General features: G+C 39.3%; 1 protein-coding gene across 1 annotated transcript in view; it reads left to right on the forward strand.

Annotated features, from left to right (window-relative positions):
* LOC132404865 (ADP-ribosylation factor-like protein 15) overlaps positions 1-27,982 on the forward strand; it is a 221,281-nt gene that overhangs the window by 61,514 nt on the left and 131,785 nt on the right. The window contains exons 2-3 of the mRNA XM_059989426.1: positions 18,963-19,107; positions 23,069-23,128. Coding sequence (XP_059845409.1) covers positions 18,963-19,107; positions 23,069-23,128 — 205 coding nt within the window. The remainder of the gene's footprint in view (positions 1-18,962; positions 19,108-23,068; positions 23,129-27,982) is intronic.

Raw genomic sequence — 27,982 nt, forward strand, 5'->3', positions numbered from 1 at the left:
TTGCCCGTCTACATACTCCTGGAGGCTCTTGCTGCGCTCCTTGGTGTTTACTGCTTTAGAATACTTTTAACTCATGTTCTGCACATCTGCTCACATGAATAACATATTCCAAGAAATCAGGAGGAAAGAGTAGCTGTTTTGTGTATAAACTTTTTAAAAAAATTTGGAAGTTAACTTGTCAAGAGTTAGAAAATGCTGATGTATTGTGCCAGTTTGTTTTAAAAAAGTATGCCATATAAACTGGGAACCACAGTTATGTTTGCTGCAGAAGCACTTTAAAAGATATCATCAGTTCATTTAAGGATTAGAGATCCTGAGTGTAATCAGTACAACATTATAAGCAAAACAAATTACTGGAACTAGTTGGGCAAATTGCCTTTAGTTTCTACATGTTATTTTCATCTATATGGTCTGCAGTGTGCTAATGCCTACCCAGTGGGCTTGTAAGAAAAATCAACTAGCTGCAGAGTAGCCCGGCAGTGCATTTCAGCCTCCCACATCTATGCACTGTAACTGGGGATTGAAAAGGTTTGGAGGTCAGCTGTGTGAATCTCTAACCTTTTGCTCTGCTGCTATTCTTCAATTGACCAGTAACAGCAATCTTCAACTTAAAAATTTAAGCTTGCTACGTGTGATTATGTTTTTCTAACACTTCATTCTGTGTTCTTCAAATAACATTTTTTTTAAAAATGTTTAAAATTTACAACATGGTCTGCTAAATGGATTTCACATATGTACTATTTATTTTGGATGAAGCTTTTAATGTTTTAGTTGCCTTTCTCCCAAATGCTGGAAAAGGTGAAAAGCATATTTGGAAGTTTCCTGTAGTCATAGTTGCCAGAGTAAGAATTTTATTAATCAAGTTATTGAGGCATATTGCCAGTTACTGACAGGGTATATAAGGTCAAGTTTGCTCTTGGCCAAGTCCTGGGCATTAGAAATAATTTTTTAAAAATCTAGTTCTGAACATTTGTCCTCTTAAGCTTTAAAACACAGCCAACTGGAATATATGAAAATATATTAAAATTGCTCTACTGTTAGTTGAGCATAATGAATTAATTTTGTCCATTGTTTACAGAAACCATATTTTGTAGATGTGGCTGAAGAGTTTGAGATGCAAAATCAAGGTGTAAATTGTATAATTTCTCTGCCAGATGTTTAAAAAATCACAAGAATTAGTTATTTTAATTTACTGTTAACTAAGATGGGTGCAGTGCGTTCACCTCTACCCCAAGACTCCATCTACCATGCTCAATCTGCAAATTTTGGTTGCACACAAGGTCATCTGAGGGTGTGAAGGAAAAAAATTGGAAGACATTAATATGGACCAGGGATGAGGTGTAGCTGGGACTTTTCAGCATAAGGTTTTCATATTTTGGTGCTCTCAGAAGTCTATTTTAGGTCATAAAGAAATGGGTTTTAATGTATGTGGCATAATAGGTTTATTTCTGTTATATCAATAACCTGAAAATTACTTAGACACTCATGACTTCACTCTACCATGAACAACAAAAGAGGTTGCCATCTGGTTTATCAATTTGGTGGCAGTATTTTGCTCAAACAATCCCAAATGGATTCTATTTATCTGCACTCTTCATTGGTTTCTGCATTTTCATACTATGGCCTCAATAGTTAATCCAGTGTTGGTTGAGAAGATGCAGTGGTCATTGTTTTGCTTACTTGCCATTTTAAACTACCTAGTGTTTTCTACAACATCTACACCTGCAACTACCATTTTAGAAATATTGTAGCCTGTATAAGTATTTGAAACCTTTTAATATAGTAATTTAAGTGTTGAAATTTCATTGAAGGTTTCATTCTGCAGTATCTAAAATCTTAATCCATATTTAGAAAAAATAACTGACTTATTGGTAATAAAATAAATTGCAGTAGACTAGTAAGAACTGCTTTGATCTACCATTTTGATGAAAGACTGCTGGTATTTTGTAAAAAACTCATTTGTATAGCTTATGCAGATTCTTCCCTCCTGCATGGGCATATTTGGTCCTAATATTAAGGCTTCACTGCATTATTCAATGATTCTGGATCAATACGTTTGCTCATTAATTGTAAAAGATGTGGCACCTTTGTTTTCAGAACGCTTTCTTATAAGTAAATTATCAAAATTAATAATTTCTCACTTAGATATTCTTTGGTAAATGTGCCAGACTTGATCACTTTAAAATAGGAATCTTCAATGTATGATCAAGTTTTGTTCATTCTTATTATGCTAGTTTAACATGAAGTTTAAAAGAGGTATGTTGCCAGCTTGAAATATTAAGTATGTGATATGCTGACTACTTCAAGCATTCTTTGTTTTGTGGTGAAATATATTGCACCAGCATATTTTCATGACAGTGCAGTAATTCGGACATTATGTGGATTTGGTTTCTGAATATTTTTCCAGAATAAAGGTGGGTAACAGGCTTAGTTGTTGTTGCAATTCCTGCAAATCTGATGCTAACTGTTTGGAGTCCATGAATAAATATTGACCAGTTCACCATAAAGATTTCAATTCCTTTCAGAAAATACACCACAGACCAAATCAATGAGGATACAGAGAACATATACGTTTTACATTTCATGTGGAAAATTGGCATCCTGATAGTGGAGTGCATTCTTTATACAGGTTTCCCCTGCTATCTGAAAGTACAGCGTTCCTATGAAACCTTTCGTAGGCCTAAATAGTGTAAAGCGAAGAAGCAATTGCCATTAATTTATATGAGAAAAATTTGAGAGCATTCCCAGATCCAAAAAATAACCTACCAAATTATACCAAATAGCACATAAAACCTAAAATAACACTACCATATAGTAAAAGCAGGAATGATATGATAAATACACAGCCTATATAAAGTAGAAATAATGTCTGTACAGTGTAGTTTCTCTTACCAGAGTTGGGAAGATTCGGCCAAAAGCCGATTTGTAGAAAACTAATAGGCACGTATGCACATGTGCACACACAAGGCTTCACGATCACGGTAGTCTTTCTCAGGGTAAACACAAGTTTAAAGCGGGCGACTTTTTTCGTAAAAGCAGAAATCCTCTTTGGATTTCTTTCGGTTAGCAAAAACAGGTATTAATGTAGGTCTTCATAAAAGCGAAGTGGCGTAAAGCAAACTTTCGTAAAGCAGGGGACACCTGTATTGAACTGGAACTGTTTTCATGTTTTTTGGGTAGATGAATTTTAGAATAGAGTTTTAACAATCATTTGTCTATTTTAGATTCATCTATTATCTCATTTTTTATATTTGCTTCATAGAAACAGAAAATAGGTGCAGGAGTGGGCCATTCAGCCCTTCAAGCCTGCACCGCCATTCAGTATGATCATGGCTGATCATCCAACTCAGAAACCTGTACCTCCATACCCCCTGATCCCTTTAGCCACAAGGGCCATATCTAACTTCCTCTTAAATATAGCCAATGAACCAGCCTCAACTGTTTCCTGTGGCAGAGAATTCCACAGATTCATCACTCTCTGTGTGAAGAAGTTTTTCCTCATCTCGATCCTAAAAGGCTTCCCCTTTATCCTTAAACTGTGACTCCTCGTTCTGGACTTCCCCAACATTGGAAACAATCTTCCTGCATCTAGCCTGTCCAATTCCTTTAGAATTTTATACGTTTTAATAAGATCCCCCCTCAATCTTCTAAATTCCAGTGAGTATAAGCCTAGTCGATCCAGTCTTTCTTCATATGAAGGTCCTGCCATCCCAGGAATCAATCTGGTGAACCTTCTTTGTACTCCTTCTATGGCAAGACTGTCTTTCCTCAGATTAGGGGACCAAAACTGCACACAATACTCTAGGTGCGGTCTCAACAAGGCCTTGTGCAACTGCAGTAGAACCTCCCTGCTCCTGTACTCAAATCCTCTTGCTATGAATGCCAACATACCATTTGCCTTTTTCACAGCCTGCTGTACCTGCATGCCCACCTTCAATGACTGGTGTACAATGACACCCAGGTCTCGTTGCATCTCCCCTTTTCCTAATCGGCCACCGTTCAGATAATAATCTGTTTTCCTGTTCTTGCAACCAAAGTGGATAACCTCACATTTATCCACATTAAATTGCATCTGCCATGAATTTGCCCACTCACTTAACCTATCCAAGTCACCCTGCATCCTCTTAGCATCCTCCTCACAGCTAACACTGCCGCCCAGCTTCGTGTCATCCGCAAACTTGGAGATGTTGCATTTAATTCTCTTGTCTAAATCATTAATATATATTGTAAACAACTGGGGTCCCAGCACTGAGCCTTGCGGTACCCCACTAGTTACTGCCTGCCATTCTGAAAAGGTCCCGTTTACTCCCACTCTTTGCTTCCTGTCTGCCAACCAATTCTCTATCCACAGCAATACCATACCCCCAACACCGTGTGCTTTAAGTTTGCACTCTAATCTCCTGTGTGGGACCTTGTCGGAAGCCTTTTGAAAATCTAAATATACCACATCCACTGGCTCTCCCCTATCCACTCTACTAGTTACATCTTCAAAAAATTCTATAAGATTCGTCAGACATTATTTTCCTTTCACAAATCTATGCTGACTTTGTCCGATGATTTCACCTCTTTCCAAATGTGCTGTTATCACATTTTTGATAACCGACCCTAGCATTTTCCCCCACCACCGATGTCAGACTAACCGGTCTGTAATTCCCCGGTTTCTCTCACCCTCCTTTTTTAAAAAGTGGGGTTACATTAGCCACCCTCCAATCCTCAGGAACTAATCCAGAATCTAAGGAGTTTTGAAAAATTATCGCTAATGCATCCACTATTTCTTGGTCTACTTCCTTAAGCACTCTGGGATGCAGACCATCTGGCCCTGGGGATTTATCTGCCTGTAATCCCTTCAATTTACCTAACACCACTTCCCTACTAACATGTATTTCCCTCAGTTCCTCCATCTCACTAGACCCTCGGTCCCTTACTATTTCCAGAAGATTATTTATGTCCTCCTTAGTGAAGACAGAGCCAAAGTAGTTATTCAATTGGTCTGCCATGTCTTTGTTCCCTATGATCAATTCATCTGTTTCTGACTGTAAAGGACCTACATTTGTCTTGACCAATCTTTTTCTTTTCACGTATCTATAAAAGCTTTTACAGTCAGTTTTTATGTTCCCTGCCAGCTTTCTCTCATAATCCTTTTTTCCCTTTCCTAATTAAGCCCTTTGTCCTCCTCTGCTGGTCTCTGAATTTCTCCCAGTCCTCAGGTGTGCTGTTTTTTATTGCTAATTTATATGTTTCTTCTTTGGACTTGATACTATCCCCAATTTCCCTTGTCAGCCATGGGTGCACTAACTTCCCTGGTTTATTCTTCTGTCAAACTGGGATGAACAACTGTTGCGATCTTTAAATGCTTGCCATTGCATATTCACCGTCATCCCTTTAAGTATCATTTGCCAGTCTATCTTAGCTAATTCACGTTTCATACCTTCAAAGTTATCCTTCTTTAAGTTCAGAACCTTTGTTTCTGAATTATCTATCTCACTCTCCATCTTAATGAAGAATTCCACCATATTATGGTCACTCTTACCCAAGGGGCCTCGCACGACAAGATTGCTAACTCACTCTTCCTTACTGCTCAATACCCAATCTAGAATGGCCTGCTCTCTAGTTGGTTCCTCGACATTTTGGTTCAGAAAACCATCCTGCATACATTACAAGAAATCCTCTTCCTCAGCACCCTTACCAATTTGGTTCACCCAATCTATATATAGATTGAATTCACCCATTATAACTACTGTTCCTTTATTGCACGCATTTCTGATTTCCTGTTTAATGCCATACCCAACCTGACTACTACTGTTAGGTGGCCTGTACACAGCTCCCACCAGCGTTTTCTGCCCCTTAGTGTTATGCAGCTCTACCCATATCGATTCCACATCCTCCAGGCCAATGTCCTTCCTTTCTATTGCGTTAATCTCCTCTCTAACCAGCAATGCAACCCCACCTCCTTTTCTTTACTGTCTATCCCTCCTGAATATTGAATATCCCTGGATGTTGAGCTCCCATCCTTGGTCACCCTGGAGCCATGTCTCTGTGATCCCAACTATATCGTTTTCATATATGTGCAACTATATCTGCACATTCAATTTATCCACCTTGTTGTGAATGCTCCTTGCATTGACACACAAAGCCTTCAGGCTTGTTTTTACAACACTCTTAGCCTTTATACAATTATGTTGAAAAGTGGCTCTTTTTGCTTTTTGCCCTGGATTTGCTTGCCTGCCACTTTTACTTTTCACCTTACTACTTTTTGCTTCTACCCTCATTTTACACCCCTCTGTCTCTCTGCACTTGTTCCCATCCCCCACCACATTAGTTTAAAGCCTTGTGAACAGCAGTAGCAAATGCTCCCCCTAGGACATTGGTTCCAGTCCAGCCCAGGTGCAGCCCATCCTGTTTATACCGGTCCCACCTCTCCTAGAACTGGTTCCAATGCCCCAGAAATTTGAATCCCTCCCCCTTACACTACTTTTCAAGCCACGTATTCATCTGAAATATCCTCCTGTTTCTACCCTGACTAGCACGTGGCACTGGTAGTAATCCAGAGATTATTACCTTTGTGGTCCTACTTTTTAGTTTATCTCCTAACTCCCTAAATTCATCTTGTAGGACCTCATCCCGTTTTTTACCTATATCATTGGTACCTATGTGCACCACAACCACTGGCTGTTCACCCTCCCATTCCAGAATGTCCTGCAGCCGCTCAGAGACATCCTTGACCCTTGCACCAGGGAGGCAACATACATTCAATCGAATTCACTTCTTGATGTTTTTCCATTTCATCCCCAAATTAAACGTTTTGTCTGTCTTTAACATATAGGAGGCCAAGGGTTTATTTCAGTCCATCAAGGCTCATAGAACAGTCCCAGTTCCCCAGTAATATTGGCTGTAATCTGTAACCTATTTTTCACAATTCCATCAGACAGCTGGATCTCCAACAAATTCTACCACTGACCTAAACACTGGGGGAAATTTTAGACTGGCTAATTAATTTATTAATCCACTTTGGAACAAATCTGCCTTGGAGAAACTAACCTGATAATCGGGAGAACATACAAGCTTCACAGTCTAATCATTAGAACTGGAAGACAGAGCACTACTAATTATGCTGCTGGGCAACTTTACTATTTTAATTTCCTTTTTTGCATTTTTTATTTGTGCTCATGTGAAAGAGGAGTCAGTTTGAATGATCCTCAGTGGCTCTGTTGTCTTTTGCAAAAACAAAAATGAAAACTGATAGATACTTGTTTGTGTTCCAAGCCTGTTGATGAAAATGACATGGATCTCTGGCATCAGTTTTAGCTTTCTCTGTATTGTCCTTCTGGCCACAAGTCAAGGCATAGATATGATAGATAGCTGGTGTCTCCATCCCATGCTAAGGATGTCTAAAACTGGAGGACATAAGTTTAAGATGAGAGGGAGGTAGTTTAAAGGGTGTCTGAGGAGTAAATGGTTTCTGGAATGAGCTGCCAGAAAGGTGGTGGCGGCAGGAACAAGAACAACATTTAAGAGGTATATGGACAAATACTTAAACAGAATATAGTAGGACATAGAATCAATGTTGTAAGTGAGATTAGTATAGATGGCCATAATGGTCAGTGTGAGTGTGATGGACCAAAGGGCTTATTTACATGCTGTATAACTCTATGATTAACTCTCTGACTTTACCAGTTAGCCTGATGCCAGTAGTTGGCGAAGTGTTGCAATGTTTATTTGTGTTTGCTCGGTGCTGCCCTCGGGTGTTCGCTTGGTGGAAGAACAAGATGGACCAGGGCAATATGTAGCTATGCTTACCTTGTCAGGCATGTGGAATAGTCTATGTTCCAAACCTACACCAGCACCGCTCCCCAACTCTTCCTAGGCTACACTGACGATTGCATTGGTGCTGCTTCCTGCATTCATGCTGAGGATGTCAATTTCATCAATTTTGCCTTCAATTTCCACCCTGCCCTTAAATTTAGAAATGTAGGAAATCTATAGCACAATACAGGCCCTTTGGCCCACAATGCTGTGCTAAACATGACTTGCTTAGAAATAACTAGAGTTACCCATAGCCCTCTATTTTTCTGAGCTCCATGTACCTATCCGGGAGTCCCTTAAAAGACCCCATTATATTCTCCTTTGCCACCATTCTTGGCAGCCCACTCCACGCACTCACCGCTCTCTGCGTACCAAAAAAAATCTTATCCCTGATATCTCCTCTGTACCTATTTCCAAGCACCTTAAAACTGTGCAATCTCATGTTAGCCATTTCAGCCCTGGGGAAAAGCCTTTGTCTATCCACATGATCAGTGCCTCTCATTATCTTATACACCTCTATCAGGTCATCTCTCATCCTCTGTTGTTCCAAGGAAAAAAGGCTGAGTTCACTCAACCTATTCTCAAAAGGCATGTTCCCCAATCCAGGCAACATCCTTGTAAATCTCCTCTGCACCTTTTCTATGGCTTCCACATCCTTCCTGTAGTGAGGTGACCAGAACTGAGCACAGTACTCCAAGTGAGGTCTGACCAGGGTCCCATGTAGTCATAACATTACCTCTCGGTTCTTGAACTCAGTCCTACGGTTGATGAAGACCAATACACTGTGTGTGTGTGTGCCTTCTTAACCACAAAGTCAACCTGCACAGCAGCTTTGAGTGTCCTATGGACTTGGGTCCCAAGATTCCTCTGATCATCCACACTGCCAAGAGTCTTACCATTAATATTATATTCTGCCATCATATTTGACCTACCAAAATGAACCACCTCGCACTTATCTGGGTTGAGCTCCATCTGCCACTTCTCAGCCCAGCTTTGCTTACTTTGTTGTCCCACTGTAACTTCTGACAATCCTCTACACTATCCACAACACCCCCTACCTTTGTGTCATCAGCAAATTTACTAGCCCATCCCTCCACTTCCTCATCCAGGTCATTTATAAAAATCACGAAGAGAAGGGGTCCTAGAACAGATCCCTGAGTCACACCACTGGTCACCAACCTCCAAGCAGAATATGACCCATCTACAACCACTCTTTGCCTTCTGTGAGCAAGCCAGTTCTGGATCACAAAGTAAAGTCCCCTTGGATCCCATGCCTCCTTACTTTCTCAATAAGCCTTGCGTGGGGTATCTTGTCAAATGCCTTGCTGAAATCTACATACACTACATCTATGGCTGCACCTTCATCAATGTGTTTAGTCACATCCTCAAAAAATTTAATCGGGCTCATAAGGCATGACCTGCCTTTGACAAAGCCATGCTGACTATTCCTAATCATATTATGCCTCTCCAAATGTTCATAAATCCTTCCTCTCAGGATCTTTTCCATCAACTTACCAACCTCTGAAGTAAAACTCACTGGCCTGTAATTTCCTGGGCTATCTCTACTCCCTTTCCTGAATAAGGCAACAAGATCTACAACCCTCCAATCCTCTGGAATCTCTCCCATCTCCATTGATGATGCAAAGATAATTGCCAGAGGCTCAGCAGTCTCCTCTCTCGCCTCTCACAGTATGGGATGAGATGAGGTACATCTCATCCAGTCCTGGAGACTTATCCAACTTTATGCGTTCCAAACGCTTAAGCACACTCTCTTTCTTAATGTCTATATGCTCAAGCTTTTCAATCCGCTGTAAGTCATCCTGACAATTGCCAAGATTCTTTCCTGTAGTGAATACTGACGCAAAGTATTCATTAAGTATCTTTGTTACCTCCTCTGGTTCCATACACACTTTTCCACTGTCGCACTTGATTGATCCTATTCTCTCATGTCTTATCCTCTTGCTCTTTACATACCTGTAGAATGCCTTGTGATTTTTCTTAATCTTGCTCACCAAGACTTTCTCATGGCCCCTTCTGGCTCTCCTAAAATCATTCTTAAACTCCTTCCTGCTAGCCTCATCTTCTAGCTCTCTATCATTACCTAGTTTTTTGGACCTTTTGTAAGATTTTCTTCTTGACAAGATTTACCATGGCCTTTGTACACCATGGTTCCTTTCCTTTTCTCATTGGAACGTACCTATGCAGAACACCACACAAATATCCCCTGAACATTTGCCACATTCTGCTGTACATTTCCTGAGAACATATGTTCCCAATTTACGCTTCCAACTTCCTGCCTGATAATATTTCCCCTTACTCCAATTAAACACTTTCCTAACTTGTCTGTTCCTATCCTTCTCCAATGCAATGGTAAATTAGATGGTGATCACAATTCTATCTCCAAAATGCTTTCCCACTGAGAGACCTGACACCTGGCCTGGTTCATTTCCCAATACCAGACAAGTACAGCCTCTCCTCTTGTAGGCTTATCTGCATATTGTGTCAGGAAACCTTCCTGTACACACCTAACAAACTCCACCCATCTAAACCTCTTGCTCTGGGGAGATGCCAATCACTATTTGGGAAATTAAAATCACCCACCACGGCAGCCCTGTTATTATTATACCATTCCAGAATCTGTCTCCCTATCTGCCTTCGATGTCCCTGTTACTATTGGGTGGTGTATTAAAAAAAAAAGCACCCAGTAGAGTTAAAGCACTCTTTCTGTTGCTAACTTCCACACAGAGACTCCATGACTTCCTCCGTTTCTGCAGTCGTGACACTATCTCTGATCAGTGCCATACCCCCACTTCTTTTTCCTCCCTCCCTATCCTTTCTGAAATATCTGAAGCCTGCACTCTAAGAAGCTATTCCTGCCCCAGAGCCATCCAAGTCTCTGTAATGGCCACAGTATCATAGTTCCAAGTAGTGATCCATTTTGTTCATAGTGCTTCTTACATTAAAATAGACACATCTCAAACCATTGGTCCAAGCTATCACCTGCCTGTCCTCCCTCTCACACTGTCTGCAAGCTTTCTTTATTTGTGAGCCAACTGCCCCTTCCTCCATGTCTTCAGTCCGGTTCCCACCCCTCAGCAATAGTTTAAACTCTCCCCAATAGCCTTAGCAAACCTCCCTGCCAGGATGTTGATCCCCCTTGGATTCAAGTACAACCTGTCTTTTTTGTACAAGTCATGCCTGCCCCAATAGAGGTCCCAATGATCCGGAAATCTGAATCCTTCCCCTCTGCTCCAATCCCTCGGCCGTGCATTTATCCTCCACTTCACTTTATTCCTATACTCACTGTCATGTGGCACAGGCAGTAATCCCGTGATTACTGCCTTTAGAGGTCCTGCTTCTCAACTTCCTTCCTAACTCCCTGTAGTCTGTTTTCAGGACCGTGAGCCAGAGGCGCGGCCGCTGTTGCTTCCCCGAGGTAGGCCAGTCTCTCCCCCCCATCCCATTCAGGGCCCCAACAGTCCTTCCAGGTGAGGTGACACTTCATCTGTGAATCTGTTGGTTCATTTACTGTATCCAGTGCTCTTGATGTGGGCTCCTGTATACAAGAGAAACTTGACCTAGTTTGGGGGACCATTTTGAGCACCTTCACTATGTCCATCACAAAAAGTGGGATTTTCCGGAGGCCACCTATTCCTGTCCAGTGAAGCAGTGGATTCTACCTCAGTATATCTAAGACAAGGTTGGATAGATTTTTGTATAGTAGAGAAATTGAGGGTTATGGGGTAAAGGCAGGTAGGTGGACATGTGGCTGTGGCCAGATCAGCCATGATGTTATTGAATGGCGGAGCAGGCTCGACGGGCCAGATGGCCTATCTTGCTCCTACTTATGTTCTTGGTTAGAAATGAGAAGAGTGGGTCATCTTAGGATAGGGAAGCTGTGGCTAGTGAGGTACTACATGGATTAGTGATGGCTCTCCAGCTGCTCAATTTGTATTGATGAAAGAGATAAAAGGTGCAAGTGTAGAGAATGTTTAGGGATGTGTCCATGCATATCATCACCTAGCTCTATGCCATCAGTAAATTTGGTACTTTAACATAATGAGGAAAAATGTGTGAACATCCATGTTAATAGAAAAGCTGAGTACTTTTTAAATAGAAAGTAGTTTTTGTTTCAGAGACACACAATTATACTTGAGCACATCGCTTGAGGTTGCTTTTAGGTTCAGCAAGCAGTTAGGAAGGCAAATGATATGTCCTTGTGTTGTCGGAAATTTTGAGTACCAGTGTTGAAAAGTATTGTTCAACATTGGTACTCAGAAATTGAGCCCTGGTGAGAGCTCAAAAACAATTGGTGTGTACAGGTATTGAGACGTAGGCCTCTTCCACCTTGTGTAACTGGATCCTCAATTTCCTCACATGCAGTTTGCTGACAGCACTACTGTTAAACGAGTTAAAGCTGGTGATGTATCTGCATATAGGAGGGAGATTGCTTTACTGGCATCATTCGGCCAGATTTTCAATCTCTCAATCAACATCTGCAAAACCAAAGAACTGATTATTGTCTATAGGAAGAGGAAAACAGAGGTCAATGAGCCAGTCCTCATCAGGTGATCAGAGTTGGAGAGGGTCAGTAACTTCAAGTTCCTCAGTGTGCTCATTTCAGAGGATCTGTCCTGCAACAATAATGTACTGTAAATGCTATTACAAAGAAAAAGCATGACAGTACCCTACTTAGAAGTTTGCGAAGACTCGGCATGTCACCTGAGACTTTGACAAGCTTCTCCTGACGGTTGCATCTTGTGTGGATCACCAATGCCCATGAATGGAAAGTCTACAAAAGGTAGTGGATGCAGTTTATCACAGAAACGGCCTCCCCCATCATTAAGCACATCTACAAGGAGCACTGTTGCAGGAAAGCAGCATCCGTCATCAAAGATGGATATGTCTTATAGTTCATTTGGGCCATGCACTTTTCTCACTGCTGCCATTGAGAAGGAGTTACTGGAGCCTTGGGTCTCACACTACCAAGTTCAGGAACAGTTATTACCTTTCAGCCATCAGGCTCCTGAACCAGAGTGAACTTCACTCACCTCAACACTGAATTGACTCTGTGACAGCCTATGAACTCGCTTCCAGGGACTTTACAACTCATGTTTTCAATGTTATTTATTACTTGCACAATTTGTCATCTTTTGCATATTATTTGTCTTTGTAGCCTTTGATTCTGTTGTTTCTTTGTATCTATTGTGAATCTCCCATTGGTCACCATAGATGTGTACTTCGAACTTTTAACTTTCTCATATTGTCTTAAGGATATACTTGTCATATGGCAACTCAGTCTTTGGTCCATCAGGTCAATGCCAACCGTTATACGCCTAAACTAATCCCACGTTTTATTCTCCCCAAATTCTGGAAGAAACTGGTACACCAGTAGATGTGATCTAAACAAGGCTATATATAGCTGTACCGCTATTCCTCAATTTAGATATTTATTTTATGAATTCTTGACAGGGGTATGCATCCTGTATGTATAAAACTCTTGTGTTACAGCACCAGTCATGTGAAACTTTGCCCATGGGACTACCATTTACTGAAATACCTTTTTTGCATTTTGCCCAGCCTTTTTAGTTCAGCTTAACTAGGAGATTGCTAGGATTGATTTACAAAAGGAAATAAAGAAATGTGCAGGAAAATTGTACTCCTTGATTTTGGTTATTAAATTCTAGCTAGATACTAAGTTCAATATGCCGTCTAGTTTATTATTTCTTTCAATCATAAGTAATTTGATGCTCCCAAGCCCAGGTTCTGAAATGTACCATTGATAAATTATTTTTCTACCCCAGAAGGTGAATCATTTATAAATGTGATGTGAAGTTGTGGCCGTAATCATATCCCACTAGTCCCAACTTGCCTATTTCAGTGACTGTCAATTATTCCTACTTTCTGTCTTCTGTCAGTAGCTATTTTGCTAGCCAACTTAACAAATTATCTTCAATCTCGATGTAGTCTTATCAAGTTCCTCCTGGAAATTATTTAAGAAACAACCCCCATCCACTAATTTTGTCACTGACCTAACCTTTACAGAATTGTGGAATTTACAGTTGTACAGCTCTGGAGGCCAGTCGCTGCAGCAACTCTGAGCCAGCAATTTGAAGGGCATTCATGCTACTCCCTTACACTTTCCTCAAACCCCAAAATATTATTGCTGTATTGTGAATCTGAGAAGGGAGGAAGACAAAAGCAAGGAAATTATAGGTCAGATAGCCTAACCTCAGTGGTTGGGAGAGTGTTGGAGTCCATTATTAAGGATGAGGTTTCAGGGTACTTGGAGACTGATGATAAAATAAGTCAAAGTCAGCATGTTTTCTGTAAAAGGAAATCTTGTCTGACAATTCTTTTGGAATTCTTCAAAGTACAAGCAAGGTGGACAAAGGAGAGGCAGAGATGTCATTTACCTGGATCTTCAGAAGGCATTTGATAAGTTGTCACACAGGAGGCTGCTAAACATAAAATACCATTGCATTACTGGAAAGATACTGGCATTGATAGAAGTATAGTTGATAGGCAGGAGGCAGCAAGTGGCAATAAAGGGGGCCTTTTCTGGTTGGCTGCTAGTGACTAGTGGTGTTCCTCAGGGGTCAGTATTGGGACCTCACTGTTCACATTGTGTGTCAGTGCTTTAGATAATGGAATTGATGGCATTGTTGCAAAGTTTGCAGGTGATACGAAGATAGGCAGAGGGGTAGGTAGTTCCAAGGAAGCAATGCAATTGCAGAAGGACTTGGACAAATTGGAGGAATGGGCAAAAAAGTGGCAAATGGAATAGTGTTGAAAATGTATGATAAATAGAGAGAAAATTCAAGCATCAGAGGTGCAAAAGGACTTAGGAGTCGTTGTGCAGGATATCAGAAGGTTAATTTACAGGTTGAGTCTGTGGTAAAGAAGGCAAATGCACTGTCGGCATTTATTTCAAGGGGAATAGAATATAAAAATGAGATAATGCTAAAACTTTATAGAACACTAGTTAGGGTGCACTTGGAGTGTTCTCAACAGTTTTGGGTCCCGTATCTCAGAAAGGATGTATTGTCATTGGAGAGCGTCCAGAGAGGGCTCACTGTGATGTTTCAGGAATGAAGGGGTTAACATACGAAGAGCACTTGGCAGCTTTGTGCCTGTACTGTAATTAAAAAGAATGTGAGGGATCTCATTGAAACCCACTGAATGTTGAAAGAACTAGATTAATTGGATGTGGAGAAGATGTTTCCTCTGGTGGAGGTATCCAGAACTAGAGGGCACGGACTTAAAATTGAGGGGCAATCTTTTAGAACAGAAGTGAGGAGGAATTTTTTTGGCTCGCGAGTTGTGAATCTGTGGAATTCTCTGCCACAGACAGTGCTTGAGGCCAAGTCTGATGGTACATTTAAAGCAGAAGTTGATAGAATCTTGATTGGTTGGGGCATTAATGGATATGGGGAGAAGGCAGGTGAATGAGGTTGAATGGGATCCAGGATCAGCCATGATGAAATGGCAGAGTGGACAATGGGCTGAATGGCCTAATTCTGCTCTCATGTCTTATTGTTTCTTTGATTAAGTTATGAAGACTGTATTTCAAACTGTATCTACCACCTGTCAATATATTCCAAATATCTTTCTGTAATATTATTGGTGATTTATTTGTCAGTCACGGGTCTACTCATTGACTATTTAGCCACTGGAAATTATTTCTCTGACTTAAACAGTCCAGTTTCAGGCTTGTCTATGTAATTGCAATTGTATAGCTTTGAATTTATCATTGAATGTGGTGCTGAAAATTATATGTAGAGCCTTGAAGTGAAATTTATTTCTTAAGTACCTATTCCATTCACTTGTACTCCATATTATTGTTTGTTTTAGTTTGGAAGGAGATAGGCCAGTTAAATGCACCAGAAATTTGTATGGATTTGGCATGTCATCAGCATGTGGCCAAGTGGTTAAGGCTTTGGGCTAGCGATCTGAAGGTCATTAGCTGAGCTGAGGCAGCGTGTGTGTCCCTGAGCAAAGCACTTAACCACACATTGCTCCTGCACGTTTATAGCCCAGTGGCAGTGGTTGGTGCAGTATGGACAAAACAAAACACTTTGATAAATGTATGTAGATGCACATTAGAGAGCTCCTAAATTATTACATCATGGACTTTTATGGAAACACCAGTTCCCAAGAATAAGAAAAAGCTACAGAAAGTGTGGATACAGCATAGTCTGTCACAGCCAAAGCTCTTCCCTAACCACATTTACATGGAGTGCTGGCACAAGAGAGTAGCATTCACCATCAAAGACCTCTACTATCCAAGGCCATGTCATCTCCTCGCTACTGCCATCAGGCAGGAGCTATGGAATCCTTAGATCCCTCACCACCAGGTTCAGGAACAGTTATTGCCCTACATCAATCAGGGTCCTGTACTGGCATGGATGGTTTAATTCAGCACTACTTGAACTGATTCTATCACCTAAGGACTCATTACAACTTGTGTTCTCAGTATTATTTTTATTTGCAGTTGACTTCTTTTGCACTTTGGTTGTCAATTTTGGTCTGCTCTTGTATAGTTTTTCATAAAATTCTTTTTTTTTTGCCTGCTGGGAAATGAATCTCATGGTAGTATGTGGTAACATATATATTCTTAGAGTGTACTCTGATAATTTTCTTTGAATAGAACTTTAAACATCATGTTCACAAAGCAGGTGATGTCAGATTAACTGTCTCATGCAAAATGTCTACTTCTTTTGAATCAACTTCAATGCTTGATCTAAGATTTCTACCATTTTATCCAAGGGAAAGTCGAAGTGTAACTTGGAACTTACTAAATGTACAGTTTAAAATATTATGGTATCTGATTCATTGAATGCATACACAATGAGGTGATTTGTCTTTTTTTTGGCAAGACATTTAAACTCATAATACCAGAACCCTTGGCTTATTTAAATGTGTGAAGGGCCAACCACAGATAAATGTAATTAAGAAAAAATAATGATTACAAATAAAAGTACATAAAATGCATTTTTCAGCAGTGTCTATGGTTAAAGTGAGGTAAAATTTCACTTTCATGGAAATTAAGTTTGAATGCAATATTGCAGGCACAATTTATCCCTTAAGATTATGCTCTAGAATTCAGGCAAATTGCTCGTATCAGTAAATGCATTTAAAAAGTTTTGCTGCCTTAATGGCAGAGAACTAAGAAGATATTTGTTCCCTAGTAATTTGAAATGATGTCGTTCTGACTATGTTTCTTGCTAGTCTCTCATGCATGCTCTGTCACTGCACTTTGTGTAAAAGGCAGCAACCGTTTATCTCTGAATACTGTCTTTTCCCCCTCTGGTTTTGCTATAGCTTTTTATGTTTAGTTGGGATAACAATCCAGCCAAGCTGGTCAGACTTCTGGTAGGTTAAACATGTTGGGGACCTAAGCAACTGCAAGGATTGCAATTATGAATACTGATGCATTAAGTGAGAAGGATTTCCCAAGTTTTGGTAGCTAAAAAGGATGAACAAATTCATAATGATATGACTGAGTTTGTACCAATGGAGTGTTTGCTATATTCCAAATTTTATGTTACTTGCACTAACTATTGTAGTTTGATAGGACACCCCCTTCAGTTATTTACCTGTTTCAAAATGATTTTGTGTCGTACACTAGTATTATAAAATGTTGAAAACAGTAACTTTTTCCACATGACTATGCAAAATTTGATTTCATCTAGAAAGGGACAAATAAAGAGACCAAGTTATCCATTTCAAGATGCTCTTGAAATTTTTATGTCAAAACTGATGATGCATAAAAATCCTGTTGGCTTTCTCAAATCCAGCAGAGTGAACAGTCCATTGATGTGAAAGTGACAGTTAAATCGATATCCGTGGGAAGACAAACCCACTTCTGGACATTTGGGCTGCTCTTCCAGGGAACAGGAAAAGTTGTTTTAGTCCAATAAGACATTTTTAAATTGACTTTGCTATATAACTCCATAGGGGAGAGAGAGTTTCTCTTGTGAGCTGGTTTGCAGTATTTTCTTGAAGAATGGATATTAGCACTGAATCAATTGAAATATTTAAAAAAAACTCACTCACATAACCATAGGATGTTTCACAGTACTTAATGGCCTAATAGTCTATAAAGCTTAGTTGCTGTAATTATGTAGTTTTAGTAACATTGGTCTGGGTAAATGGGACAATTCCTCATCTCTTCAAAATATTGCCAGGTGCTTTCTTTTGGCTGCCTTGGGGCTCAGATTGATGTCTCATCTGCCAGAACTTTATGTAGACTATTCTTTGGAGGCTGAAAATTTTAAAAAAGTACTACTACGGAAGCTGGCAGTTTGAAATTAAAGATAGTATGGGAGGCAACATCAGTGGAAAGAGAATCTATCAATATTGCATGTCTGTGATCCTTCATCAGAACTAGGGAAGAGGCTGGAAATCTGGATTAGAAACAGATCCCTAACATGTTACTCAATAAGCCCTCTAGGTTGCTGTACTTTTTCCGTTCTCCCCCCCCCCCACCCCCCCATTAATCACAATACCACTGGTAATCATGTTTTCAGGCTATTCAGCCCCAAACTCTGGAAATCATTCCTTAGATTTTGACCACATCTCCTCTTCTGTCTTTTAAGATGTTTTCTCATACATCTTCCCTCTTATCACATCTTCAGCTTCTTGTACTTAGGTGGCTTGGTGCCAAATTGAGTTAATTCTTCTGAAACAGATATTTTTTTGCAATAAAGGAATGTTTTGTTTAATACAAGTCAATGTTGAGACAGTAAACAAATGAGGCCAGTTAAGTCAGCATGGAGATTGTGAGCTAAAGAGTCGAATAGCAAAAATCAGTTGATTAGGCTGGAGAATTAAAGCAAAATTAGACTACTATACAGTATGATAAGTACAGATAAATCCAAAACATCAATGTAACTTTTTACTTAGTCAAGGGAACAGAAGGAAATTGGGAAAACGGGATGGTTTTGTTGGGAATATAGGAATCAATAAAAACAGATAATGTAAATCTAAACATCATAAAGGGAAACATATGTTGAATCCATAGGATGATAAAAAATGATGGAATTATTTTCTCTCCAGAATCGTAAATTTTTTTCATGATTGCTAAGTTTAATCTGTCTCTTGGAATCCAGTTTTTCAAAACAATGTATTTTTAAAGATGTTCTTCTTTTCCAAAGTGTTTTCGAACCTTGTGCTGCAAAGGACCACCTTCACCACGAACAGAATATGATGTTGTTTGCGTTGGTCTTACGGGATCTGGCAAGTCAAGTTTGCTTACACAGCTCTGTAGTGAAAGTACTGACAGTATTATACCCACAACAGGTAAGAAATTCACTAATTGTTCTATTATGTATAAAATACATAGCTGTAGAAATGTGTAAACTGAAGTCTGATGAGCAAACATAAATTTTAATGGCATGGGAGCAATGCCTGTGGTGTCATTTTTAAATACTGGTGGCAAATGACTAAGGAGGTGATTCATTCACCAAATCATCTGTACTTCAAATGGCTTCCTTCAAGAGTGCAGCATTAATACAGATCAGTAATTTTTTTTTTGATGATAGTTGTTGCACTGCATGACTTTATCTTCCTGTACTGCTTTTTACCATGTCTCCCTTTTGTCCTTCCCTTCAGTTGTCCAGCATTGGATTATTGGGGCATTATAAAGAGCACTTCTTCCTATTTCCCAATGAATTTTATATTTACCTTCTGATACAGGATTTGATTTACAATCCCTCCTATCAAAAAAATTCTGATCTTTTATGGACATATAGTTTGGATTGTCTTTAACTTCTGAGATGTTCTTATTGGGGAAAAGGTCCAGCATTCTTAACTATAGCTCCACACAAGATGGCTCAGCTACTTGTTTGCTTAGTTGTTGAGTCAAAGATGTCATTCATTTTCACTAAATTTATTAGTATTCACTTTCAAAGTGTAGGCTAAAATCAGAATAGTCAAGATCCCCAGACAGAGTTCCATTGTCTTCAGAAATAAAAGAACAAAACGGGAGATGTTGGAGACCTGAATGAAAACAATGCTGGAAATGCTCAACAGCTTGGGCAGCATCTGTGGAAAGAAAAACATTTTAGTATTTCACATTGAAGGAAGGCTTTTCAGAAGTTGGAAAGTAAGAAAACAAATTACTCGTAAGTCAGAGAAAATGTAGGGAAGGGAAAGATAGCACAAAGGAGATATCATTGTTCTAGTTTTGTTATACCAGAATTGTAGGTATAACATTAACTGTGTAATTAGGGAAAGAAAAGTGGCCTTTTTGGCTGGACATCTTTTTACAACTATGACCTGCATTTTATAGATGTGCACTTCTCATTTGTTTTTATATGAAACATGTAGCTTCAGTTTTTCAGCAAGCTAATCTTGACCCCCATCCTGTCAGAGTTTCACTGTTCCCAATATTTTATAATTTTATTTCAGAGTTTTAGGATCAATTGAATTCCTCCTGTTATCTGTTAACATTACTTTCATAATGTTTCCATTGTAGCAGTGAAAAGTAAAGGTGATAGTAGTCCTGGTTGACTTGAAACATTGCTTCTACAGATCAGGTGTCAAAAACCAAATGATCTACTACTGCTCTTAGTTTTCCTCTGTTTTGAGGTAAATTCTTTCTGAAACTTGCTCTTGAATGTAGTTTTAAATTTCTCCCTTCTCACCTCAAACCTTGACCTCCATCTTCAGACCCATTTGGCGTGGGGGTGGGAAGAGACCATTTTACCCTATTTATATCTTTCAAGATCTCAAGATTTTATAAACTTCTAAAATACTACATCAGCCTCCCCATGTTCCAGTAAGAATAAAACCAGTTAATCCATCTCAGTTTGTCTCCATACTACTCAAGCCTCCATTCCAACCAGCATTCAAGTAAATCTTTCCTACACTCTTCCTAATTATGCCACAATGTTCCTGTAGTGTAGCAACCAGAACTATGCCTAGTACTCCAACTATGGCCTGACTGATATTTTGATCATCTGCAACATACATCATAGCTCTTAAACTAAATTGAATGACAGCATTGTAATTTTTTTTTACTTGAAGTTCAACCTATTGTATTAGTACTGGTTGATAAATGGCTCTGCAATCTAATCCCATCTTCCACTATGTTCATGGCCCACCAGGGGACATCTCTTCAGAAAGAATTAAGTGTTCTGAGAGTTCTGGTGTTATAAGACTTCCTTTATTCCTCTCCCAGGGATAAATCTTGACCCCTAACACTTGGATGAGAAAGTCTTTCCACATCTCTTGATTCTCCTGTTCATTATTTTAAATCTATGTATCTTGGTTTCTGAACCAAGAAATGATTATTTCTTATTTATTCTATCCAGCCTCTCAAGTCTGTATATCTCAGTTGTGTCCTCTTCTATTCTGTTCCAAAGGAAACAACATTATGTAATCCAATCATTGCTCATAGCTTCAAATTTTCAGTCTGGGCAACATCTTTGTCAATCTGTTTTGTAAATTTTGCCATTTAGTTTATATTATCACTGCCAAAATGACAAAAATAAAACAGAAACCATACTCTAAATGTAAACATTCACAGACACATTTTCTGCAGTTGCTGATGAGATCTGATGAATCTGTGGCCATGCTGCTGAAGTGCTATAATCCAGTGTCTGGGCATTGATAGTGTGTGCATTCCTTGGATAGTAAATGACAACATTATGACCTGTTAAATTATCTTGAAATATAGAAATGATGTCATCTGGTGGGGAAATCAAACTGCATGGAAACATAACCAACAAATAATAGCTATACCACTCAATGATATAATTTTGTATCACTTAGCATGTGGGGCAAGTTTGCAAATCATTGATAAAGGCATGTGAATGCTGAAACAGTTGACCATTGTTTCAGTCCTTGTTGGCATACTATAGGAGGTGTGATTCCACTGGGTAGAATGCAGAGGAAGTTGATCAAGATTGATCATTTTCAGTTATGGGGAGAATCTGGCAAGGATGGATTTGTTTTCCTTGCCCTTGCAGTGGAGGAGGCAGAGAAGGAATCTAAGGTATGTAGATTCAATAGGCACAATAAGGGAGGTGGTATTAATATCTTCCCATTGTAGAGTTCTGCAAAGGGGTTTTTAGAATTTGGGGCACACTGAGGATGTAGTGGAGATGGGTCTCTCACACTTAAGTATGTAAACTAGTACTTGAATCACCTAAAACATAACACCACAGGCCGAGTGCTAGAATATATGATTCATTTTGTGGGTACTTAATGTATGGATATAGCAAGACAAAAAGATCAGTTTCCGTACTTTCTGATTCCATGATCTTTTTAGGAGCTTAATGTCCATGTGTAATGTCATTATTTATTAATTTAAAATATTGCAATGTTTTTGTCTTTGAACTCCGAGTCTTGTTTGTTTTCAATTTGTAAAGAGGAATAAAATAGTGACACTATTTATATTTATTTTTAGTCAATGTACCTTTTATTGCAATGCTCTAAGGCTGTGAAAGATATTATAAGCTTGTTCTTTGAGCTTCAATTTCTTATGGCTGACTGCTTAACCAGTTTTATGGAATTAGGGCAAGTCTTTAGGAATGTTTCAGTTTTGGAGATTGTGCACTGTGGAAGATGTTTGGAGATGCAAGTCTAGAGTATATGTTAAATTGATTGCAGCATGTGCTGACTGCATGTTAATATTTCTACATGCCATGTAGTGTAGGCAGAATTGGATCGAAACTGAAATGCACACGCGTTAACATACAGTATCTAAAAGGAGTCACAATATTATTTGCTTGCAGCACATAGCATACCCCCTTGAGGGTGTTCACAGTGAAAAAATATCAGCAGGAGTCCAGAATGTGAAAGCACATAATGGCTTAAACTGTTGTATTGGAAAGCTCAACGTGTAAGGGGGCCCAGCAAAGAGGGAGTATTTGCATTTCAGACTATCCATTAGTTTGAGAGTCTGTTTTTCTGTCAAATAGCCAATGTCCTGGAAAATTAGACTGAAATTGATTTGAGACTAAATTAAGTATTTAGTGTTTTCGTTGAACTTTTCCTTCCTAGTGGTTTCCTCTTCGGGATCTGCAAGCCTTTTTTTTGGAGGTGTTGAAGAATTTCATACCTCTTAGGAAGTTAAAGATAAACAGACCACTGATACTCAGTATAAAGAGTCGAATGCTTTACTCTCCCACCACAAACTTGTAGCAAGCAATGTTATTCTCATCTTTGAAGCTAATGTCATGTTTTATTGTCTACTTTTGGTCATAATAAGTTGCAATTTTTCTGTTTTCTTTCCTATCCCTTACCTGGACTTTAGGTTTTAGAATTAAAGCTGTCCCATTCCAGAATGCAATCCTCAATGTGAAAGAACTAGGAGGTATGTGTAGTTTCTAAAATAATTAATATACTCAAAATTGTATTGTAGTACATGTATTTAAGATTTTCATCTTGAAAAGTCACCTTAAGAATAGATATTTGTATCCATTTTAATTGTTTTTAAGAAAAAGTCCTTATTGAATAATAGTTTGGAAAGTGGGAGTGTAATCATTGTGATACTGAAGTCATAATGTTTTAGAGCTACACATTGAATGCTTATGATAGTAGAGGAGTATTTGTTAATTTGATTTGTATTGCAGAATTATTTACTCATTAATAGAAATGGTGTCCATGAAGCCACCAGATTGGCTTAAAAGACTCGTGGCTCACTGGCATTCACCAAAGAAGAAAATTATTGCCCAATTGGGCCTGAAGATCTTGGGCCTCATTTAACATCCATTCCGATGAAAGGTCATCAACCTGGCCTTTGATTGTCTCTCCACAAATGTTGCCTGACCTGCTGAGCATTGCAAGCATTCCTTTTGTTTATTAGGGATAAAGAGGATAGATAGCTAATGCAAAGTACCCCTGTGGCCATTCTCAACAACAGCAGCCAGGATGTGGGATACAAATTACAATAGGAGATTAGAAAAGGCATGTAAAAAGAAAAGTATGATGATAGTCATGGGGACTGCAATATGTTGGTATATTGTAAAAATCAGGTTGATGGTAGAGCACAAGAGATGGAATTTGTAGAATGCCTATTAGATGGCTTTTTAGAGCAGTTTGCAGCTGAACCCACAAGGGGAAAGGCAATTTTAGATTATGTTGTGTAATAAACCAGATTTGATTAGGAGGCTCAAGATAAAGAAACTATTAGGAGACAGTGATCATAATATGATAGAATTCAGTCTGCAATCTGAGAAAGAGGGAGAAGCTAAAGTCAAAATGTATTGGTATTACAGTGGAGTAACGGGAATTACAGAGGCATGGTGAGTGAAGACTAAAGTTATCAGGGATGTCCTGTGATGAATGGAGGAAATAGCCAGTGTATTTGCAACAAATCGGTTTGTTCTATGTAAGAAATATATTTACCCTTATTTCCTCTAGTTGCAGAGTGCTTTACAAAATCATTTAATGACAGATTTATTTTATAATAAATTTATTTAATAATAATGAGCCATGCTACATAGTACAGGACTTCATAGATGGATTAAAGGAAACAAGCTGTAAGGAAACTTTAGACAAACTTGGCTTGTTCTCCCTGGAGCACTGGAGGCTAAGGGAAAATCTAATAACTTTTTAATTGAAAAGTAGAGATAGGATTGAAAGTCAGAATCTTTTCTTCAGGGTAGAAATTTCAAACACCAGAGGACAAGGTTTGAAGGTTGCCAGGTGGGGTTTTATTTTATTCAGAGTGGTGGGATCCTGGAATAGGTTATCAAGTTTAGTAGTCGAATCAGGTAGTCTGGTGAAATTTAAAAGGCTTTTAGATAGGCACAAAAATATGGTGGAAATTGAGGGATATGGATGATACACAGGAGGAATACATTTATAATAAATTGGTATTAAAATTAGTACATCACGTGTGGAATGGCCTGTCCAGTGCTGTTCTGTTCTGTTCCATGAAAATTCATGTTAATGAAATAGCAGGGTCTGCTTAATCCATGATTCGGGTTGTTTTTGAAGACTAATACAAAAACAAAGTTCTAGTAGGAGATGGTAAAATGGGTTTTTGCTGTATTCACTAGTTAATCAGAATCAGGTTTAATGTCGTTGTCATGTGTCTTGAAGGTTTTTGTGTTGTAGCAGCAATCCATAATAATTTAACTACTAATTAAAATAAAAGCATTTATAAAAAAGTAAGTAAATTGCGCAAGAGGAGAGCAAAAATATCATGAGTTGGTGTTTATGGGTTCAATGTCCATTCAGAAATGTGACGGCGGAGGGGAGGAAGCTGTTCCTGAAATGTGGAATGTATGACTTCACCTTCTGTACCTCCTGTTTGGTAACAGTGAGAAGAGGGTGTGTCCTGGAGGATAGGGGGTCGGGGGTACTTTATGATAGAAGCTGCCTTCTTGAGGCATTGCTTTTTAAAGGTGTCTTCAATGCTGGGCAGGCTAGTGCCCATTATGGAGCTTGCCGAGGTACAACTTTCTGCACCTTTTCCCAATCCTGTGCAGTGGCCCCTCCATACCAGATGGTTAGAATGTTTTTCACGGTACAACTGTAGAAGTTACCAATTCCTCAAACTCCTAATGAAGTATAGCTGCTGTCTTGCCTTCTTTGTAACTATATCAATATGTTGGGCTCAGGGTACATCTTTAGAAGTGTTGACACACAGGAACTTGAAACTGCTTTCTCTTTCCACTGCTGATCCTTCGATGAGTGTCCCTTTGACATCTCCTTCCTGAAGTCTGCAATCAGCTCCTTGGTCTTACTGATGTTGAGTGCAAGGTTGTTGTTGTGAAACCACTCAACCAATTGATCTATTTTGCTCCTGTGTACCTTCTTGTCATCATCTGAAATTCTGGCAACTATAGTTGTATCATCAACCACACAGTTGTGGGTGTAGCGAGAGTAGAGCATTAGATGAAGCACACATCCTTGAGGTGTGTTGGTGTTGAGGAGATGTTTTTTTCAGATCCACACTGTAGTCTTCCATTGGGGAAGTCAAGGATCCAGTTGCAGAGGGAGATTAGAGGCCCATGTTTTGGGGCTTATTAATTAGAACTGAGGGTATGATTGTGTTGAACATTGAGATGTAACCAATTAATAGCAGGTTGGCGTAGGTCTTGCTGTTGTCCAGGTGATCTAAGGCCAAGTGGAGGTATAGTGAGATTGCATCCACTGTAGACCTATTGTGGTGGTAGGCAATTTGCAGTGGGTCTGGGACCTTGCTTAGGCAAAGTTGATTCTGGCCCTGACCAACCTCACAAAGCACTTCATTACAATAACTGTGAGTGGAACTGGTGATAGTCGTTGAGTCACCTCGCTCTGCTCTTCTTGGGCAGTGGTATAATTGTCGTCCTTTTGAAGCAAGTGGGAACCTCTGACTGAAGCAGAGACAGATAGAATATTTCTTTGAACATTCCTGCCAGTTATTGAGGTTAAAAAAACAAAACAACTTGATGCAGTGATTGCTTTACAGTACTGTACAATATTTGTTAGGTTATTGAACTAGTAATTCAATGACCTGGATAATGGCTGCAACTTGAAATTCCACCACAGCCGCTGAAGAAATTAATTTAAGTTCATTGAATAATCTGGAATAAATTAGTATGTTTCTATAACCATGAAACAGGCCACTATCCCCAAGTCACTGTTGATGAGTATTAATTTTTCTAGCTTCTGGTAATTATTACCCCTCCCTTTCGCTCTTCTTCAATTCCCCACACTGCCTCCTTTCTTACATCTCCTCGCTACCTATAACCTCCCTCAGTGCTTCTTTTCCTTTTTCTACCCTCCTTTCCTATCAGATTCCTTTTCTCCAGCACTTTATCTTTTCCTCCTTTCACTTTCAGCTTCTTACTTCATTCCCCACCCCACCACCTTTTAGTTTGTACTACCTACCCTCTGCCCCCCGCCTTTTTATTCTGGACTCTCCCCCCTTCCTTTCCAATTCTGATGAAGGGTCTCAGCCTGAAATATTAACGGTTTGTTCATTTCCATAGATGCCGTTTGACCTGCTGAATTCCTCCAGTGTTTTGTGTGTTGCTCTGGATTTCCAGCATCTGCAGAATCTCTTGTGTCACTGTTGATGAGTTTTTGCTCACAGCTGGCACTCTACTTCCATTGGCTGAATTGAACTTTCCCACACCCTGACTTTCTTCTCCCATCAATGTCTCAATTGAACCTCAGCCTTCTCTTCACCTCCAGATGTTTTCCTTTGTGCACTTTTCCTAGGAGCTCCTGAAATTTGCAGGAGCCATTTAGTGTGTTTTAATGGCCTGCTTTTTATGGACTATAAACTTTTCTTACTTACGGAGGATATGTTCCAACTGCTTTCTAACCTTACAGGGAGAATTGGGATGACTGACGCTTCAGGCCCATGGCTATCTGCTTGCAGTTTAGCTCTTCTTCAGATGTATTCATGTTCAGCTATATGTTGAAGTCCAAAACTTCACTGCTAGGCTCCCTATTGAGTTAGTGATGGAAAGCTGATCAGCAGAAGAGGAATCCTGAAGTATTTTCTGTGCTGCCCCTTCATTCATGGTATATTGATAGCTGCCCCAAATATTTGAATGTAAGTATCACAGTAGCTGGGTGAAGCAGTGCAGATAAGTATTTAGACTGGCTAATTTTACCTAATGTTAAATGTTTTAATTTTAAAATCTTATGTTTCTTTGAGTAGTTTTATCTGTTTGATTAGATTTTTTAAAATAATGTTCACGTTTAAAAATAGCTTAAAATTGTTCGACAGTAGAATGTCAGAGGCCTTTCGGGTGTAGGGTGGCATATCAACAGTCAGGAAAGAGGCACAAAACTTGTTGCTTCATGATAGTTATGTTGAACCTAATAGATCAAAGAGAAATTGGAAATGACAGTGTAGCAACTACTTGAAAACAAACTAAAAGTCTCTGAGAGGCTAAGTGAGGGATAATTGCACTGCATGATGCACTTCAACTAACTGAATTCCAAATGGAAAAGTACATTTTAATCCTTCATTACAAATCAACAATAAAATCATTTGACTCTTCCATAATTCATATAGAAGTAAATGGATCAAATTCAAATAAAGACGAGCAGTCAATGAAAAATATGCACTCCCTACTCACTCCCTCTCTGGGCTGCCAAAAAGATCAACAGGTGACTACATTCATTTTATTTTAACTGCCACCCAACACTGCGCACCACCTGCTAACTGTACCCAAATCCATTTGACAAATTACCTTAACCCAACAAATGCAATACA

This window comes from Hypanus sabinus, chromosome 14 (assembly GCF_030144855.1).
Source record: "Hypanus sabinus isolate sHypSab1 chromosome 14, sHypSab1.hap1, whole genome shotgun sequence".
Classification (NCBI taxonomy): Eukaryota; Metazoa; Chordata; class Chondrichthyes; order Myliobatiformes; family Dasyatidae; genus Hypanus; species Hypanus sabinus.